Source organism: Brachyistius frenatus, unplaced genomic scaffold, assembly GCF_029030835.1.
Source record: "Brachyistius frenatus isolate BFR_SWC_R1_liver_20210118 unplaced genomic scaffold, ASM2903083v1 Contig_14, whole genome shotgun sequence".
NCBI classification, from domain to species: domain Eukaryota; kingdom Metazoa; phylum Chordata; class Actinopteri; family Embiotocidae; genus Brachyistius; species Brachyistius frenatus.
Window position 1 is genome coordinate 1,396,886 of NW_027210613.1, and position 18,849 is coordinate 1,415,734.

General features: G+C 41.5%; 4 protein-coding genes across 6 annotated transcripts; 3 read left to right on the plus strand and 1 right to left on the minus strand.

Moving 5' to 3' along the window:
• The first annotated feature begins 765 nt into the window (after positions 1-765).
• mrpl32 (mitochondrial ribosomal protein L32) lies at positions 766-2,840 on the plus strand. Its single transcript, XM_069693079.1, has 3 exons — positions 766-950; positions 1,328-1,524; positions 2,211-2,840. Exons 1-3 carry the CDS (start codon positions 854-856, stop codon positions 2,460-2,462), a joined length of 546 nt encoding a protein of 181 aa, XP_069549180.1. The 5' UTR covers positions 766-853; the 3' UTR covers positions 2,463-2,840.
• Positions 2,841-5,061: 2,221 nt separating this feature from the next.
• On the plus strand, positions 5,062-7,466 carry LOC138617807 (telethonin). Its single transcript, XM_069693096.1, has 2 exons — positions 5,062-5,496; positions 6,690-7,466. The coding sequence occupies exons 1-2, from the start codon at positions 5,363-5,365 to the stop codon at positions 7,030-7,032; spliced, it is 477 nt and encodes a 158-aa protein (XP_069549197.1). The 5' UTR covers positions 5,062-5,362; the 3' UTR covers positions 7,033-7,466.
• A 96-nt stretch (positions 7,467-7,562) lies between these two features.
• On the minus strand, positions 7,563-11,064 carry ccdc127a (coiled-coil domain containing 127a). Of its 3 annotated transcripts, XM_069693093.1 has the most exons (5): positions 10,996-11,064; positions 10,772-10,903; positions 10,366-10,503; positions 9,488-9,732; positions 7,563-9,299 (listed from the first exon to the last, which is right to left on the minus strand). In XM_069693093.1, the coding sequence occupies exons 3-5, from the start codon at positions 10,493-10,495 to the stop codon at positions 8,853-8,855; spliced, it is 822 nt and encodes a 273-aa protein (XP_069549194.1). In that variant the 5' UTR covers positions 10,496-10,503; positions 10,772-10,903; positions 10,996-11,064; the 3' UTR covers positions 7,563-8,852. The 3 variants fall into 3 exon arrangements, with proteins under 3 accessions (XP_069549194.1, XP_069549195.1, XP_069549196.1); XM_069693094.1 differs by lacking the exon at positions 10,996-11,064 and having other exon boundaries at positions 10,772-10,971; XM_069693095.1 differs by lacking the exons at positions 10,772-10,903; positions 10,996-11,064 and having other exon boundaries at positions 10,366-10,756.
• A 249-nt stretch (positions 11,065-11,313) lies between these two features.
• sdha (succinate dehydrogenase complex, subunit A, flavoprotein (Fp)) lies at positions 11,314-18,555 on the plus strand. Its single transcript, XM_069693080.1, has 15 exons — positions 11,314-11,397; positions 12,054-12,149; positions 12,348-12,509; positions 12,676-12,819; positions 13,050-13,214; positions 13,332-13,480; positions 13,575-13,699; positions 15,073-15,241; positions 15,414-15,609; positions 15,722-15,893; positions 16,198-16,316; positions 16,423-16,534; positions 16,676-16,806; positions 17,030-17,143; positions 17,443-18,555. The coding sequence occupies exons 1-15, from the start codon at positions 11,335-11,337 to the stop codon at positions 17,527-17,529; spliced, it is 2,004 nt and encodes a 667-aa protein (XP_069549181.1). The 5' UTR covers positions 11,314-11,334; the 3' UTR covers positions 17,530-18,555.
• Positions 18,556-18,849: the final 294 nt, after the last annotated feature.

Consider the following 18,849-nt stretch of genomic DNA (forward strand, 5'->3'; position numbering starts at 1 on the left):
ATTAGATGGATACACCGATCAGACAAAACATTAAAAAAGGCGAAACGTTAAGTATAATACAACATAACCCCCCCACCCCCCTCACACACACACCTTAATAAGGATCACAATGTTCATTTATTATTCCATCTCATTGAGAGAAGTGTTGATTTATTTGAATGGTCATTTTGGAGACTGTAATTTATGGTGCTGTTGAACTATACTAGATAGATAGATAGATAGATAGATAGATAGATAGATAGATAGAGAGAGAGAGAGAGAGAGAGAGAGAGAGAGAGAGAGAGAGAGATATATATATATATATGTATATATATATATATATATATATATATATATATATATATATATATATATATATATATATATATATATATATATATATATATATATATATATATATATATTAATAATTGAACGTTAAAACTCCATATTATCAAGCAAGATATAAAAAAACCATATAGACAGAATATAATGACTGAAAGACACAGATTTACATTTCTATGCTCCTCATAATTTGGCTCTCAAAGTTGTAGCAGTAATATTAGTAGTAGTAGTAGTACTATTAGTAGTAGTAGTAGTAGTAAGAGCTCTTTGAGAACAGGCTTGGTTTGGATGAAGTTACAACCTCAAGTCAAATCCCTTGTATGTGTAAACATACCTGGCCCAATAAAGCTCATTTTGATTCTGATGTGTAGTTTCTGCTATTCGCCGCTAGATGGCAACCAAAGGCCAAATCCCGTCTCGTCTACCGGAAATTAGTGCAGTTCGTTGTCGCTGTTTAATGACGTGTTCGCCTCGGTGACCGTGAGCTGTTTGCTATGGTGAAAGGAGAAGAAGCGTGCTTCTCACAACAATGATGAATTTAGCTCCGTTGATACACAGCCTCAGGTGCTCTTTGCTCCATATTGAAAGCAGACTCCTGCAGGCGGCCGGACTCGATGGGCACCTGGGTGAGTTTAGTGACACGTTAGTTACTGCTCATCTTACTACGAAACACACACACACACACACACACACACACACACACACACACACACACACACACACACACACACACACACACACACACACACACACAGTTATTTAGCCCATTGTCAACAGTGGTGTTCCTCTGTGTGTCCTGGTCCCCCGGTCTGTCCTGCTCTGTGTGTCCTGGTCCCCCGGTCTGTCCTGCTCTGTGTGTCCTGGTCCCCCGGTCTGTCCTGCTCTGTGTGTCCTGGTCCCCCGGTCTGTCCTGCTCTGTGTGTCCTGGTCCCCCGGTCTGTCCTGCTCTGTGTGTCCTGGTCCCCCGGTCTGTCCTGTCACATGATCCCCCTGGTGTGTGCAGCTCCAGCGCTGGCGGTGAACGGCCCCGGTCTTCTGCCTCAGCTCGACCAGGACCGCCAGCCAGAAGAGCAGCGGAGCCCCGAGCAGCCTCCCGGCCTCCTCGACAGCATCCTGTGGATGGCAGCGCCCAAGAAGAGACGGACCATCGAGGTGAACCGCACCAGAAGGAGATCCGACAGCAAACATCCGAAGGTCCAGGTACGTTTGATTGACCTCGGGTCATCTCAGAGGGTCATCTCACCCCCAATCTGAACGGTGAACGATCTGATTTCTGTTGTACCACTTGTGTTAGATGATTGATTGGATGTGATCAGTCACCCCTGTACACTGAAGAACAACACACTGGACAGTTTTCAGTTCCTCAGTCGAAAGCAATGATCCTGTTTACAGAAACACTTGCTGTTGAACAATCATTATTTATTTTTAAGGCTTTACAATAAACAATAATTCCACTCACTGCAGTTTTATGAGCGAAATTCCCCCTTTTTTTAAACTATGTAATAGTGTGTAAACTACAGTCTGTGTGTAAATAAAAATTTCGTTTTCACATTTCAAATTTTGCAGTATTGATAACTTTTCCAGTGTAAAAGCGTAATTGATATTATTTTAAAGCATGACCTCATCCCAGTAATCTGGAACAACAATAGAGCATCTTGCAATAGAACCAAGATGTTTAAATATTAATATCTCCAATATGATTCAATCAGTATTGATGTGTGTGTGTGTGTGTGTGTATATGAGCAACGCTGGCCAAAAGGTGACAAACAATTGCAGTGCAGAAATGCCAAGATATATATATATATATATATATATCAAGTATTCAAGAAAAACTCGGTAACAGTCAGACATTGTTTAAGCTAATGTTTTTGTCTCCTCCGTCCCAGAACAACATCGAGCCGTGTTTAGAGTGTGGCCACTTGAAGCAAAAACACATCCTGTGTGGCTTCTGTTACGCTAAAGTGTCCAGGGAGACCGCTGTGATTCGTCAGCAGATTAAAACAATGGAAGGCGGCCCGCTGAGGGCCTCGACTGTGGAGACTGTGGTCCTGTACGAGGGTGAAACACCAAGCGAGCAGGACAAAGACAAGAGGATAGTGGAGAGGCCCAGGAAGAGGCCGGCCTGGTTCAGCTACTAATGCTGCGTGTGATAGGTGCTGTTGAGGCTGTGTGATGCACCCCTTGACTTTGAAAAAGGGTAAACAGCATAAATTAAAGTGGCTGATCTACCAGCTTTGTTTCTACAATTCATAAAGCAGTCTGCTTGTCTGATCAGAACTAGAGTCTCCATAAATACCCAAACATCCGGCAGATATTCTCACTTATCTCTGTAAGCAAAGTGTATCATTAAGGTGGGGACTGTAGAAAATATCCACCAAGTCTTTGGAGTTGTTGACATCATGGTTTATTTGTTGTAACTGTTTGAGCTGTTTTTTAGACTTAAAGCCAAGTCTGGCACATCATTTACTGCATAATATTTCAATGTTTGACAATAAATTCATTCTTTTAAAAAGAGATGTATTAGTTATCTGCTTTTTTCACCTTAAATGCTTCGGGTGAAGGTGAACAATTGCTTCTGCTTCGTTACACAGTTTAAAAAAAAAAGTGCTTGTGAAATGTTCTCCAGTGCTAGTGGCATTGTGGGTAAAGGATTCATACTTTTTATTAATTCATGTAAATTATTCGCACCCTCTAAAAATCTGCTTTTATTAAGAAAACTTGTATCACCTTCTGCTTAAACTTAATTCGCGTGGTCTTTTCCTGTTCTGAACTTGAATGGAAAATAGACACAATCTCATTAGTAAAAAAAAAAAAAAAAAAAAAAAAGTGCTTCCATCATTAATGGAGAAACTACATGCGTATGGACTGTAATGTCTTAAGACTTGAAATACTTGATGCCAAATCAACACGACAAGTGATGAGCATTTGTGTCACAATAATATTTATCCAGATTAAATATGAACCCCTACAAACTAATAAATTGGCTGCAGAGTTGCCTGTGGTGAAAAACTGCCACGCCAGAACAGGATGAGATGCCTGTTTACTTGTTTATTTGTTCTGTGAATGTACATGAGTGTTACCATAGCAACATCTGTTAGTCAGGATTCAGCATCAAACCGAAGTCATGTGATACCGGCTCTTGTGTTGCTGGAACAGACTGTTTTTGCTGGGATGAGTCCAGCATACCTTCCGCTGACTCCGTCATGCCACCACACTCCCTCTGATTCAGTTTCACCCTCACAGATTTATAAAGCCGGGGTTGCCAACGTCCCCCTGAGTGCAAGAGGGTTTTAAGTGACAAAGTGTTATATAGTCACATCTTCAAGGGAGCTTGAGGGCAGTGAGCAATCTAAACAAAAAGAATAACAAATAATCACATAAATACATCTTGCTAGAGTGTTTAATTTGATTGATGTGACTTATAAATGGCTACACACATAGACAGTAACTGTTTTAGTGAACGTTCAGCACACGTTCAGCGAGGTTTTTAATCTGCCTTCCAACCTTCCTTCACATCTGTATAGCTGAAATTAAAGGATACTGGGAGCACATCTGTTGAGCTCATTGTCAATGCTCACTGTCCATTCTTCTGTTTGTTAAAGTAAAGCAACCACAGATTCAATTCGCTCTACTGACCATCACACCGACTGTAATGGTGAGTAACAACCGTGATTGGCCCCGTGCAAATATTGTTGTTTTTGCCGAAATATTTATTCTATGCTGCCGACTTCTTTTCACTTTGCTGAAGAGCTTCTTGCTAAAAGGCTGACTTGCCAAGATGTCATCACAAGTTTGTACAAATGACAGTCAGCAAGGTTGTTAGAAAGACAAGCTGACGTTTCCCAGCATTAATTATTTCTTTGTAACTTTTGAGAATAAAGCAGCCAATTGAAATAGAACTGAGATGGATAGAAAAATACCTTTTTTTGTTTTTTAAATCATTCAGTTTGGTAACATTTCAATACAGACAAAGATACATAAAACAGACTATGACTCATAAGGGAAGGTGGTATAGAAAATTGTCAGTTACATTGTTGGTTAGTTGCTTGAATAACATGTAAAATGGTTTATGCGTGAGATACGTCCCTCTTAAAATGTAGCACAGGTGATCACATCTTCCAGGCACCAGTAAGATAATTGCTTGATTGATATTTTAAGCCGTTGCTGGTGAGAACTGTGGCAGAGCTCTTCTTCTAAAGAACAAACAGTCGTAAACATGATTTTTGCTGTCGCTAAAAACATGATTTCGGCCCCTGAGCTGACGTAGCTTTGAGTTTATTGAGCTAGATCGTGACTGTCAGCCAGACTCCGATTGCCTTCAGCTGTTTTCTTCTTGCAACGTGTTCTCTATTTGAGAGACATTTGAGGAGCGGGAGGATAGACTCTCTGACTTGATGATATGAGTCTTAGATCCATCTCATCAACACAGATTAGTCATTTCATACTTCTATCATTACACACACACACACACACACTCACACGCTCACATGTCCCCAAACCAATGATCACGCACACTGGCCAACACATTCAACTACACAGAAAAGTACTCAAGTGTAAGTTGCACTGCTAGTGACTATAAATAAACATGTTTCCATATAAATGATATGTATAAGGTTTCTCAATTTGATCCATGATTAGATTAAAAGGACTGAAAATGTTGCATGTTCAGTAGATGAATTCAGAGGATTTCATGTTAAGCTGCATTTGTCTGATTGGCTCACGTCATGGAAAGAGTTTAAATTCCTTTTCAGCTGAAAACCAACCTTCAGGATGTTTGAAGAGAGGACGTTCACCACATTCACAACAATGTGACACAGGGGAGTAAAAATAGAAACAAGACTTGATATTTAAGTCATTGCATGACACACACACACATCTCAGACTACTTGATACACACACAGGGAAACACACATTGATGACGACACATGATTTAACAGCTCTTTTCACTTCAGTTTTATTCACTTCCAGTAGGATCTGAGCGACAGAAGACTTTTTTCTTGGCACAGATTTACAATTACACTCTTGACACAACCCCACCATGCACTGTGTGAGCCGAGGATGCTGCTACCTGGTGAACTCCTACTGTGATCTTCAGGAGTACAACCAGTGGAGGAAAGAGAGCTACGAAGCCTGCTGGCTGAGCCTGGTCCTTGAAACGAGACCTCAGTACAAGTAAGTCGTACAAATTCTGCTTTGCTCTATATATCCGAACTGTTGCATGACATGCTTTATTGCTGTTTTCTACTATATTCTCTTGATACGTTAATGTGAGCTGTTACTAAGTATCTGTAGGCTGGTGTGGTGTTGTAATATGCAGCACGTGTGATGGAGGTAAAAGACACGAAGCAGCGCTTTGTGTTCATTGTGTTTTTACTGTAAATTGAAGGTAAAATCTGCTGCGTTCAGACGAGTTGCACTTCATAACCTCATCCTGATCAGTGGCGTCGTGAAAAGCTAAAGGAAAACACATCTAATATGTGAAGTCCTGCGGTCAAAAATACACCCAGCTTCAAAGTTTCAAGTGACAAAGAGCAGTGAAGCAGTAGTTTTCTTTTTTGAGTTTGGATTTACTCATAAGCAGAGGTCAAAGTGGGCCGGTACTCACCGGTACACAGTACCGGCACTTCTACATTTTACTATTTGGTGTATTACGACTTTTTCTTGGGAACCAGCACTTCTAGCAATCTGTCCATATCAGGTTATCTGGATGATCCATAATGGCCCCCCAAAAAACTACGTTAGGCCGAACCAGGAGGCACTAAGTGACTCTCACCTGCTTCCTTTTTACCTGTCTGCTTTTCTCCGCTGCCAGCTAGTCAAAGTAACAATACATTAACCTCCCAATGACATCAGCGTGGCTCCAAACAATCACACAGTCTGCTCAGACACAACAGAGCTTTGAACGTCGAGCTCTCCCCAACCAGCGCTAACTGCAGGAGAGTAGCAAGTGAAGTGAAGAGCCTGTTGATGTCATCTTCACGGTTGAAGTCACTCTTGGTTGGCTAAATGCTTCCTGTATCCTTTTCAAATTAAGTGCTTGCATTTAAAATTAAAAGCCTTCCAGAACTTCATACTTGATCTAACCATAAACTAGGTTTTGATCTTATTCTGTTACTCTTTCATTGAAATGGTTGTCCCCTTGATTAAACAATTTTTGTGTGTGAACATAAGTCATTTTTACTTTACAATATGATTTGGTGATTACCTGTCGAAGCACATGCTAACACGTGAATAAGTACTGGTTCTTATTTTTGTCACTTCCAGCACTCCCTTTAAGTCTGTCAGTGAATTGATGACAGAACTTTACTTAAGTGTCTTTCAAAGATTTGTTTAAAAATCATGCATCTATACATGATGTTTTCCAGGCTGACACTGTCAGAGACAGACAGCATTCGTAGGGAGAGCTATAAGCAGCAGCAGGTGGTCCACTTGACGGTCGAGAGGAGTCCCAGCCAGACTCTGGTGCTGGGCGGCAGCAGTGGAGCCAAGACAAAGCACCAGCTGCCCCTCTTCAACACCAGCAGGATCCCACTTCATGCCACTGCCACGTCTGAGTGTATACTAGGGGAGGGGGATAAAGGTGTGGATAAACAGGAAATGACTGGCGTAACTCAGGACCTCAGCAAGCCAATCAAAGTGAACTTCAGAGCCTCGAGTCTGATGTCCTCTCCAAGGGAAACCTCTCATCGGGTGCAGAGGAGGGAGTGAAGCAAGCAGGCGGAAGAGAATTTAAAACTGTATTTCAGAAAATGTAACAGAGGCTTTGTTCTTGTAATTAATATATTAGTGTTAGTAAAATAAAATCCTCTAAATTGTGACCGAGGAAAAATATATTCTTCCTGATGATATTATGAATCCAACAAATATAGTTTTTATGTACATCAAGCTAATGGATATCTCATCTGCTGACTTGGTATTTTCAGTATCATTCAAGAAAGACACTTAAAATGGTAAATAAATAAACTCATAAATTATGTGCTGTACTTTGCAAAAAAAAGTGTAATCATTTACTGTACTGTAGATATAAACACATTCTGACTCACTCTGAACAATGATTGTAAACTATGTTTGAGGAAGACAACACACTTTTGTCATGATTGCCAGTGATTTCTATGTCATTAAAGCTTCACTAAACACTGGAAGCTTGTTTTTCCTACTGTTTTACATAACTAGATGGGCGTTAATGTGTTTCCCTATAGTCCCCAGACAAACCCTTTATTTTAATTATTATTCATTACTCTCTATTTCATTCTTTTTCATTTTGTACTTTATGCAGTCTGAGCAAAAGATCATTTTCCAGCAAATCCAACAGCAGCAGCAGCAGCACCCCCCAGTGGCAAGACAACAACACTGCAAAGGGACATCTCTTAATGAGAAACAAACAACCTGAAAAGCTCTTAAACCAAGAATATAGTCAAAGGATTGTACATAGTGTTCAGTGTGATTATATTGGAGTTCATGGCATTACATCCAGCACTTATTCACCGAGGTCAAAACAAAAACATAACAGCACAGAGAGGAGAGGCCTGATAACCAAACAAAAATGCTACTGATTCAGTTAATCCTTTCATTACTGGAGCGTCACAGTGTGAAATGAACTGAGCGTTTTGGTTAATAGTATTTTTGTTGCGAGATGTTGGAGTACTGAGCACTACTTTGTACACATGCACCTTCAGTAAGGTCCCATCTCCCTGACAGTTATAAACCAGCAATGACAGTCAGGCTATTCTGGAGGCATTACTACATCATTAGATGGCAGCAGATAAGACTGCAAAGACAGACAGAAGAGTTGGTAAAAACAAATAAGGTCCTACTAATAAATATCTCCCACACCAATCAACCAACATGTATGTAAAAGAAATCCCCTCCAAAATAAAAGATTTTTCTGCGAAAAATGCAATAACGGTGATTACAGTGTGTTTTAGACACTCATTTTTACTATCTAATATTAATTTTGTAATTTCCTGATGAGAAAGAGTGCTTTCCCAGAAAGGAGGATTATCACATGGGACAATGTTTATGTTTGTGAAAGCCCTGAATTTGTGTCGAAGATGAATGGATATAAAAATATCCTCTTTCCAGAAATAATTAACATTAATTCATGGCATTTAGGGAATGTAAGTTTACAATTTATCAGGGCGCTAAAACAAATAAATCATATCTTTATATTTAATTAACCACCATTTGTGTATTCAATATGTGTAACCTGGATTATCCTGTTGCATTAAGGTTTCACACACTTCTTTTAAGGTTAACGTGTCTTCGTTGGCGTTTCCTCAGTTATGATAATGTTGCCCGATCAAAATCTTCCATCTTTTATAAGTTTTGAGATAATAGATGGAGCATATTGAACATTATCTTATTGAGATAATAAGATCATTATTGATGACTGATTGTGTGTTTGCATGTCATTCCTATCAAGTGAAGATAATTACACATGGTTGAAAAATACAAGTATTATTCATTCCTGATCCACAAACTTTCAACATTCAAGTAAAATGAAAGCACCTGCTTCTCTTTGTCTTCAGTCACTTTGTGTTAGATGGGATTTTCCCTCTTAGTATGGCGTCCTCAGCTCGTTTGTGTTTCTGGACGGTGATCTGCAGCTGCCAGTACTTTAGGTACACCCACATGAGGCTTCCGTTCTTCCTCTTGTTCGTGTTTAGCAGGTCCGCACAATGGTTGTCTCTCTTAAAAATGTCCTTCAGGTCAGACTCGAGATCCAGTTCTCCACCGATGGGCTCTTTGACGACCTTCAGCAGCATGTTCCTCTCCATCTCCAGCCGTTGATCTCGAGGTTGGATGAGGGAGCAGTAGGCGTTCTGCCGCTCCACCAGCTGACCTTCGAGCTCCGCTAGAGTGGCGGTGGCTCGCTGTTCCCAGTCGTTCTCTCTTTTCAGGGCGTGATGCAGCACAGCACCTGCAGCTCCAGACTTCACCAACCTTTGCTTCTCTTCCTCCAAGGCCTCTCGTTCCTTGGGATGAAGAAGACAGAGTTTTGCGTTAAGGAGAAGACGCAACAGGACAAATACACAATAGTGGAAGTGGGACGGTAGACAAAGTGAGAGGAAGACAGGGTTCGAGTTATAATAAAGGGGAGACACCCTCTTCTCTTTTAAGGTGCTTATATAAGCAAGATGCAAACAATAGGTAACATCTTTACCTGCTGCAACTGTTTCCGTTCTACCATAACCTGCTGGCTCTGTGAGATCATGGCCTGCTTGTAGCCTTTAACCCTCTGTTTCTCTTTTTCCAGCTCCAGCTCCAGTGTTGCCGCTGCCCTGCGCCTCTCTGTCAGTGTATCCCGGTAACATGTCTCCATGTCGTTTTTTATTGTGAACACATCTATGTCATACTGCGCTTTGACCTTCTGGATCTCCCTCTGAGACTCCCTGGTCCAGATCCAACCTGATGGGACAATTGGGAAACAAATGAGAGGAGAATTTTCAGTGACTCTTCCTACATTTTTGTGAAGAGCCGTGGTTACAGTCTTGTTGTCTTGCAAGTTTGAAAGAGTCAGTTAACATGGCAAAGGTGACATCTAAAAACAAAGATGAGCTATTGAAAGGCCGACAAGAAAATGTAGTCCCTGATAATTCTCACACTCTTATAAAGGACAGCTTTGCTTCAACAGACATTTTTGTGAAACTGGACTGATAAAGACCCAAAAGGGTCAAAATAGTGTCTCTTTTTAGTCAAATAAATGTTTGAGCTGTAATTTATTGTGCAGACAATCTACTGTCTTCCTCCAATGTTAACGTTAAATCTAACAAGTCTAACAATGTCATTTGGTATTCTTATGACAAAAGAGACAGTGCCAGCGTATGTAAGACGGTGGACTCCATTAAGACACTAATAAGTCAAAAGGAACAAAACATATTTAAAACAATAAAAAAAAAAAAAAAAAAGTCTGGATCAAACACTGCCTTGCATGTGAGCATTTAATAACTATGCATTTCATAATATAACTCAAATGGTGCCGTCCTGTTTGTTACCTCATTCACAAACACTCTTCCACACACGTCTCCTTGTGTAACTTACGAAATGCAGCCAATCCCAGCATGGGGACCAGCAGGGCATAGTTCCACTGGTTGCCATCACCGGGCCCTGCACCCCTCCCTCTGGGGTCCGGCTGGATGTTCCACCTGGGGGGGTCATTCAAGTTGTTCATGGAGGATGCTGTCTCTCACACACACACACACACACACACACACACACACACACACACACACACACACACACACACACACACACACACACACACACACACACACACACACACACACACACACACAGGGCAGAGCAAAACATCAACGACGTCATAACGCACTTCTTTAAATGTAAATTAGAATAAAGAGTGAGAAGTGTAAATTAGAAATGGTACATATTAATGTAAATAGCAATGCATTTCAATAAGCACTGGATGTGGAGGTTCGTCAGTCATTACCTTGTTATGAGCGTTTACCAAAACACTGCGTTAGGCATCAGGAGCACAACCTGCCTGGCTTCACCGGAAATGAAACAGCCCAGCTCACAGCTGTGAGATAACGTGCTCGCTAAACTTGGTGGCTCGTGCTCGCTACAGTATTTAATACAAACGTAACAAGGGGAATAACATCAGTGTAATTCCGGCAACATGTCATTGTAGGTATTTGTAAGAATATGTCTCACCTTGAATGAAAAGTCTAGGTCACTTCACCCAGATTATAAAATGTTTACGCTTCAGCAGTCCATTTATGACGACTGAGGTTAATCCAGGGAAATCCAGTTATATAAAAGTCTAATTATCTGTTTCAATTAAAAGATTTGTATATTCTATCGGATTTAATAAACGTATTAAATCGGTTTCTACTGTGGAAAGCGCACTAATAACTGTTTTATATAGTAATTATTAGGTTTAAATATGCGTGACACCCCCCTTTCTTGACGAAGTGGTTTAGTCCTGTGCAACAGAATATCTGCTCCCCGAACAGACCTTCCTGCTCCAGGAACCGTCTCTCAACTGACAACATGGCGAGTGTCCGCGCCGCGTCCCGTCTCCTCTCCAAGAGGGGGGCCGTCAAAACGAAAACAGTGAGTAACAAGTTGAGAGAAATACATCTAGCATGTATCTACATTTACCTTATTTAGCTGTATAGTTTGTATTTTGTTTAAGATGAAAGGACCAAAAAAAAAAAAAAAAAAAAAAATGTTTGCTTTCGTAACCGGTGGATTATGTAGTTGAGGGTGTTTCAATGTGACACCAGGAGGGAAAGATAGTCGTGTTTTGCAAGTCCAGTAACAATGTTGTGCATATAACAAAACCCACTTCATTGTTTTACATTAGACATGTTTCGTAATTTGTAGTTAACTGAGTCATTGCGTTGTATTTAAAGCGGTCAGCTGAGCTGCCCTTGTGAAAAACAGTTGAAGCTGGCAGCTGCATGTTAAAGGATACGATGCGTATATATATGTTTAAAGGTCATTTTTAGATCAGAGTAATTGTCTAATGATACCATGATTCATAAAAAAACAAAACAACTGTCAATGAACAAAGGTCGCTGTATAATCTGCATTGATTCATGAATATTAATAGTCGTGCTTTGATTTAAGGATTTTTATGGAAAGGCTTTTGGTAAACTGAATTTCTGTAGGTAAGCAGCCACCTGTTGGTTTCGTGCTGGACATGTGAGCGACGGTGCTGCCATAGTTTGGTGTCCACTGACCGAAGGTGTTTTCTTTCCTACCAGGTCCCTGCTGCTGCTGCTGCTGCTGCTGTTCAGGGCTGCAGGAACTTCCACTTCTCCATCTATGGCAAGAAGAGCAATGCTAAAGTATCAGATGACGTGAGTTTGATTTTATTCTTTTATTGGAATCAGCTTTACTTAACTAGAAATGTGAGCCTGTACACACACATGGCCTTGGACTTGTCTTTTGCATACTCACAGCAATCCCCAACCATAGCAACAGCTTCAGCTTCCACTACGTGCAGACTGCTCTTTCTTCGAGGCTTTACGGTACCTTTTCTCTGTTGATGTTTTCAGATATCTACTCAGTATCCCGTTGTGGATCACGAGTTTGATGCTGTGGTGGTAGGAGCTGGAGGAGCAGGACTTAGAGCAGCTTTTGGCCTGTCGGAGGCTGGCTTCAACACCGCCTGCGTCACCAAACTGTTCCCCACCAGGTCTCACACTGTCGCCGCACAGGTACAACAACACGCTTTTGATGTTGTTTGAGGATGTGAATAGTTCTGCAATTCAGTTGGGCTCTTAATTCTTCTGCATTCATTTCACTTTAATTGAACACTCTTTTTACAAATGTACTATTTCTTTTCAATGTTTTTGATTTGTTTTATAATATCCTGGTTCATAGGGTGGGATCAATGCGGCCCTGGGGAACATGGAGAACGATGACTGGAGGTGGCATTTCTACGACACAGTGAAGGGATCTGATTGGCTCGGAGACCAGGATGCCATCCACTACATGACAGAGCAGGCTCCTGCAGCCGTAGTGGAGGTAAGATCTCTCACACAGACACATACATGCACACCCGTGGTTATGTTTGCTGGAAAATATTAGACTTCGACCACTAAATATGTAAACCCAGAGAGTTATAATTTGGTGGTTTGTGGGTTTCTTTTTTTAATGAATTAATTTATTCTATTTCTTAGTCACACCACTGAAATCCCACCAAGGACTGTCTAACACACAGTAATAACAGATTGGGACCCCTCTCTTTCTCCCAGCTGGAGAACTTTGGCATGCCATTCAGCCGCACTGAGGATGGGAAGATCTACCAGAGGGCTTTCGGAGGTCAGAGTCTGAAGTACGGAAAAGGAGGCCAGGCCCACCGCTGCTGCTGTGTAGCGGACAGGACGGGACACTCATTGCTGCATACGCTCTATGGAAGGGTAAGCACACCTGCTTTCCTATCTTATTTCTCTGCCTCAGTCAGCGCATTGAGAAACTTGTTTTACCGTGCAGCACCTTTTAACTGCATTTGATGAATCTGTCCGATTTCTGTGTAGTCGCTTCGTTATGACACCAGTTACTTTGTGGAGTATTTTGCCCTGGACCTCCTGATGGAAGATGGCGAGTGTAAAGGAGTGATTGCTCTCTGCATGGAGGACGGCTCGATTCACCGCTTCAGAGCCCAGAACACCGTCATTGCCACTGGGTGAGAGACATGAGACTCAACCATTTAATTCAAATGTTCATGTGCAATTAAAAGTGTATGGAAGTTTATAAGTGAGTTCTGTCTTTCCCTCCAGTGGTTATGGAAGAACCTATTTCAGCTGCACATCTGCCCACACCAGCACCGGAGACGGAAATGCAATGGTGACCAGAGCTGGCCTGCCCTGCCAGGATTTGGAGTTTGTACAGTTCCATCCCACAGGTAAGAGAAGATAATGGTTAACTTATTAAACCGCAATAGTCATAACTGAACTCAACTAATGAAGCATTAAAACAGCAGAGAAAGAAACTGAGTCTTATTCTAAATGACAGTTGCTGCAAAACTCCACAGCAGCTACGTACCTACTTGAAAACATGTCTAGATTACTTTATTCATTTTAACTAATGAAGATATTCTGTGAGTGACAGTTCAAGGTCTAGCTGTAAAGCTGCAATAAGACCGCATATGAATAGTTTTGTCGTTAAGGCCTTTCAATGTTCCTCTTTTGAGTTTTGATTTTACTACAGATAAATTAAAAAAATATCAACAAAAGCAAGCAATAAATATCTGCAGTATAAAGCTTTGTAGACTTTCCAGTCAAGTGTCTGGGATAGATAATGAAAACAGATTATTTTAAAACTATTAATCAGTTTCCTTTTGTCCTATTTATTATGTGGAACAATAATTTATCATTTCTGCTCAAAGAATCTGAAGTTACTGAAAAAGTTTGAAAAAATGTATTTCCAGCACCTACTTCTGTATCATTATCACCGTGTTAAATTTATACATCTGCAGTTACAGATGGTTCAAATCAGTCTTATCCGTGACTGCTCAGATTCAGTTGTTGACATTGAGCTCCAATAATAGAGCTCCCTTCCGCAAAAACACACAGTGGCCATCTTTATTTTTGTTCCCACTGGACATCCGACACCACTTTCCTCTGTCATGTATGAAGCAGCACAGACGACCTCTGGTTGGAGGTCACCAAAGGCCACAGTTCAGTATTTACCCTTTTTATTTTTATTTTTACCTTTTTATAGTAAAGTTATTAGACCAACTTTGTAAGTGGCTGGTTACATAAATGCAGCACACACTAAAATAGATATTTGAGTTATCTATCAAAACGTCTGTGATGCTTCCTGTTGTTTTTGGGGGTGGCACTCGACAAGTGTCAAATGACACTCTGTGGCTCCAGCTGATGTAATACTAACGGATTCCTCTTGATTTCTGGTGTCAACTGGCAAAGTAATTTCCATGGTGCTTCATTGATGAGAATGTAGTTAAAATATGAATCAAACTTTGGATTTCTATGAATTTATTACAAAGACAACTGGTCTGCTGTTCAACTACTGTTTCACTTATGTTACTCATTCATGAACATCTGGATCCAATAGCTTGTTTGTTGCCTATTGTAAGTTACCATGGTAACAAAATAATGTACGATCCCACTTAAATCAAAGCCAGTTTAGTCACACTAAAAACAGGATTAGTCTTAAAGTTAGGTTGCTTTGAAACTAAACATAAATGTGTGTATTTCTTATTCTGAGTAAAATGTTGTGAGGACAAAAGTCCAATAAAGTTGTGAATCGTTCCAGGGATCTACGGAGCCGGTTGCCTGATCACAGAGGGTTGCCGTGGTGAAGGAGGGATCCTGATCAACAGTGAGGGAGAGCGCTTCATGGAGCGCTACGCCCCCAATGCCAAAGACCTGGCCTCTAGGGACGTGGTGTCACGTTCCATGACCATAGAGATCAGAGAAGGCAGGTATGGACAAAGCCTGTGTGTGTGTATGTGTATGTGTGTGTACGTGTACGTGTATGTATGTATGTGTATATGTGTATATGTGTGTATGTGTGATGCAACTGTTTGAGTTTCTTAAGAATGAAACGACCGAAGCAGCAGCTGCTGTTGTTATTATCTATCTTTACTCCTTCAGGGGTGTCGGTCCAGAGAAGGACCACGTTTACCTGCAGCTTCACCACCTGCCTCCTCAGCAGCTGGCCATGAGGCTGCCTGGCATCTCGGAGACGGCCATGATCTTTTCTGGGGTTGATGTCACCAAAGAGCCAATCCCTGTCCTGCCCACCGTCCACTACAACATGGGGGGAGTACCCACAAACTACAAGGGACAGGTACAGAATCAGTGCAACCGGACACATTGCTCACTCAGGCACGACTAACTTCTTCACTGTGAGCAATCCTACCGACAGAGTGGACACAATCTTGATGTTTTTCTCTCATCAGGCGATCATTCATACCAACGGCGCGGACAAGGTTGTGCCCGGACTGTATGCCTGTGGCGAGGCGGCCTGCGCCAGCGTCCACGGTGCGAACAGGCTGGGTGCCAACTCCCTGCTGGACCTGGTGGTGTTTGGAAGAGCCTGTGCGCTCACAATCGCCGAGGAGCACAAACCAGGTGAGCTCCTCTCTAATGAGTTTTACTAGACTTAAGATCGGTTAAGGTCTACGTACATTTCTTTTTTTGTTTTCTCAATGCAAAAACGTTTATCAATGAAAACAGATTCATTCCACGTTAATCGATTAAGAGAGATTTAGTTTATATTTGTAAAAATTGAAAAAAATCAGGCGGCGACATTTGAAATTGACACCTCTACTTTGTCGCCATTATCATGCTCGACCGGCAGGATCATATGTGACGCCGGTGTTTTGGTTGATGTTGACTTCACTGCTGACACTGGTGATGTTGTTTTTCTCTCCAGGAGAGAAACTGTCTGCTCTGAAGCCGAGTGCAGGAGAGGAGTCTGTGGCGAACCTGGATAAGCTGAGGTTTGCCAACGGAAACCTGAGAACCTCTGAAATCAGGCTCAACATGCAAAAGGTACAAACACATTGATGTTCAGATTATACCTGATTTTACAGTTTGCAAAAGGTTTTATGTTCCCAAACAAACTGATATTAACACATCTCCGTGTCTTTGCTTTCAGACAATGCAGGCTCATGCAGCAGTGTTTCGCACCGGCTCTGTTCTGAAAGAAGGATGTGACAAGATGGACGCCATCTACCAGACCCTGGATGACATCAAGACCTTTGACAGAGGTGCTTCATCACTTCTCTTGCCTTTTCTGTGTTCACTTACTTGTGTCTTTGTGCAAAAAGCTGCAATCGTATTACACTGTGACATAGAATACAGTTTATCCATTAAGAATATAAAGGGGATTTTTCCCTCCTCTTCTCCAGGTATTGTGTGGAACACCGACTTGGTGGAAACGCTGGAGCTGCAGAATCTGATGCTGAACGCCGTCCAGACCATTAACTCTGCTGAGCAGAGGAAGGAGAGCAGGGGAGCCCATGCCAGAGAAGACTTCAAGGTCAGTTTTATCATGGTTCATCCATTGTTGCTTTTCTTTTTCTTTCAGTCTTTTTCTTCCTGTTTTTCTCTGCTTACACGAACATTCTCGGTCAGTCTCACACTGGTCATTTGTTGTTTTCTGACTTGGTATTACGTGTTTGGTCTGCAGATAATTGCACACACAAGCAAATCTTAACTGCTCACTCTCCAGTCTGACGGTATTTCTCTCAATTATGTTCCAGGATCGTGTCGACGAGTACGACTACTCGAAGCCCCTGCAGGGTCAGGAGAAGACTCCCTACGATCAGCACTGGAGGAAACATACTCTGTCCTATGTCGACCCCAAGACTGGAAAGGTGTGTGTGTGTGTGTGTGTGTGTGTGTGTGTGTGTGTGTGTGTGTGTGTGTGTGTGTGTGTGTGTGTGTGTGTGTGTGTGTGTGTGTCTGTGTCTATGTGCATGTGTGTCGTGTGTGTGTCGTGTGTGTGTGTGTGTGTGTGTGTGTGTGTGTGTGTGTGTGTGTGTGTGTGTGTGTGTGTGTGTGTGTGCGGTGCTCACACCACGACTTTACACTGCTCTACGAACCATTATCAACTTTAAATGTCAGTATCATCACTGATGTCTGGTGCAACCTTTTTGTTTTTGACCAATCACAGGTGACCCTGGAGTACCGTCCTGTTATTGACAGCTCTCTGGATGAACAGGACTGCGCCCACGTTCCTCCTGCCATCCGCTCCTACTAAGAAGACCTCGTCCTGCCTCCCATCCCCTCCCCTCCTCTCCTCTCACATTTACTGCACCCAATTACCCAATGTTCAGTTCATTAATACATTCAACTATTTAAGAAGATATGTTTTCTGTATTAGCGATGACATTTTGGGACAAATTTTGCTCTTTGTTGCACATTTGTATCCATTTCGAACTGTTAAATCCAATACTGTCTTGTCCACTTCACGTTTGGGTTCCTCTCCTTTGTGTGTGTTTTGCCCTGATTTAATGTCTTTGCAGTAGATGGAGTCCAACATGGTTCCTGTGGCCTCTCCGTGAATGAGCAGGTCTTGTGTGTGTATATATATCATAAGAAACTCAAGACAAGTGGGAGTCTGCCTCCAGCTGTTGAACAAAAGAAGGAAACAAGAGAATAGTTAAGGTATATTGCACCAGTTAAGCTTTGCTTTTTGTGATGACATCATACTCTTATTTCCTCATCTTGAATTGTGCTAAATGACTATTATTTTAACTTCTCTCCTATCGGCTGAGTGAGGAGATGATGGAAATTATTGTAGCTTGTCATGTTGTCGCCAGGCCACAGAGGGAAGTTTTTGGGTATGTAAATAGTACATAAATGAATATGGCGAGTTACACTGCATGTTAAAGTACGAGTTTGTCTTCTCACTCACTGTGGCCTTCAGTCTTACATAGTATTTACTGCTTATTACACTTCATGCGTGTGGTCTACCACGTGGCTTGTGTTCAATGGATAATCGGCTGCTTGAGGTTTAGCTATCTGGAGTATCTCACGAAAAATGTTAACCAAATTAAGCAACACAAATCTCTTCTCTGGTGTCTCAGCTGTGGCAACAAATGGCTTCTTGATACATTTTGGAGGTCATATTCACATGCTGTGCTTCTTGTACTGAATCGATGGAAGGGTGACTTAATTTATTTTCCTTTTTGCAACAAAAAAAAAAGGTAATTTTCTTCTGGTTTTGCCATTTGTACTTGTTTTCATACGTTCAATAAAATGTAGCCTACGCATGGAAACAAAAGCTCTTTGTTTGTCTTTGTGTAATGGTGGTTTAATAATTTTATGCAGTTCCAGTAAATCCTAAACTGGTGAAATGTAACAATGTTATGCATTCTTTGAACTTTCTCAGAGGTTTGTGCCCACGGCTACATAGATAGGCCGTATACACGAGACGCCACATTGGTTTCTGGAATGTACATCAACGCCGCAGCCATATTGGTCCGGGCAACTTACCCTACAATTTGTTTTACAAATTAAATTTTTCCTTAAGGTAAAATCTGTTCATAGTTTTATAAGTTGTTTTTTTCCCCCCCTT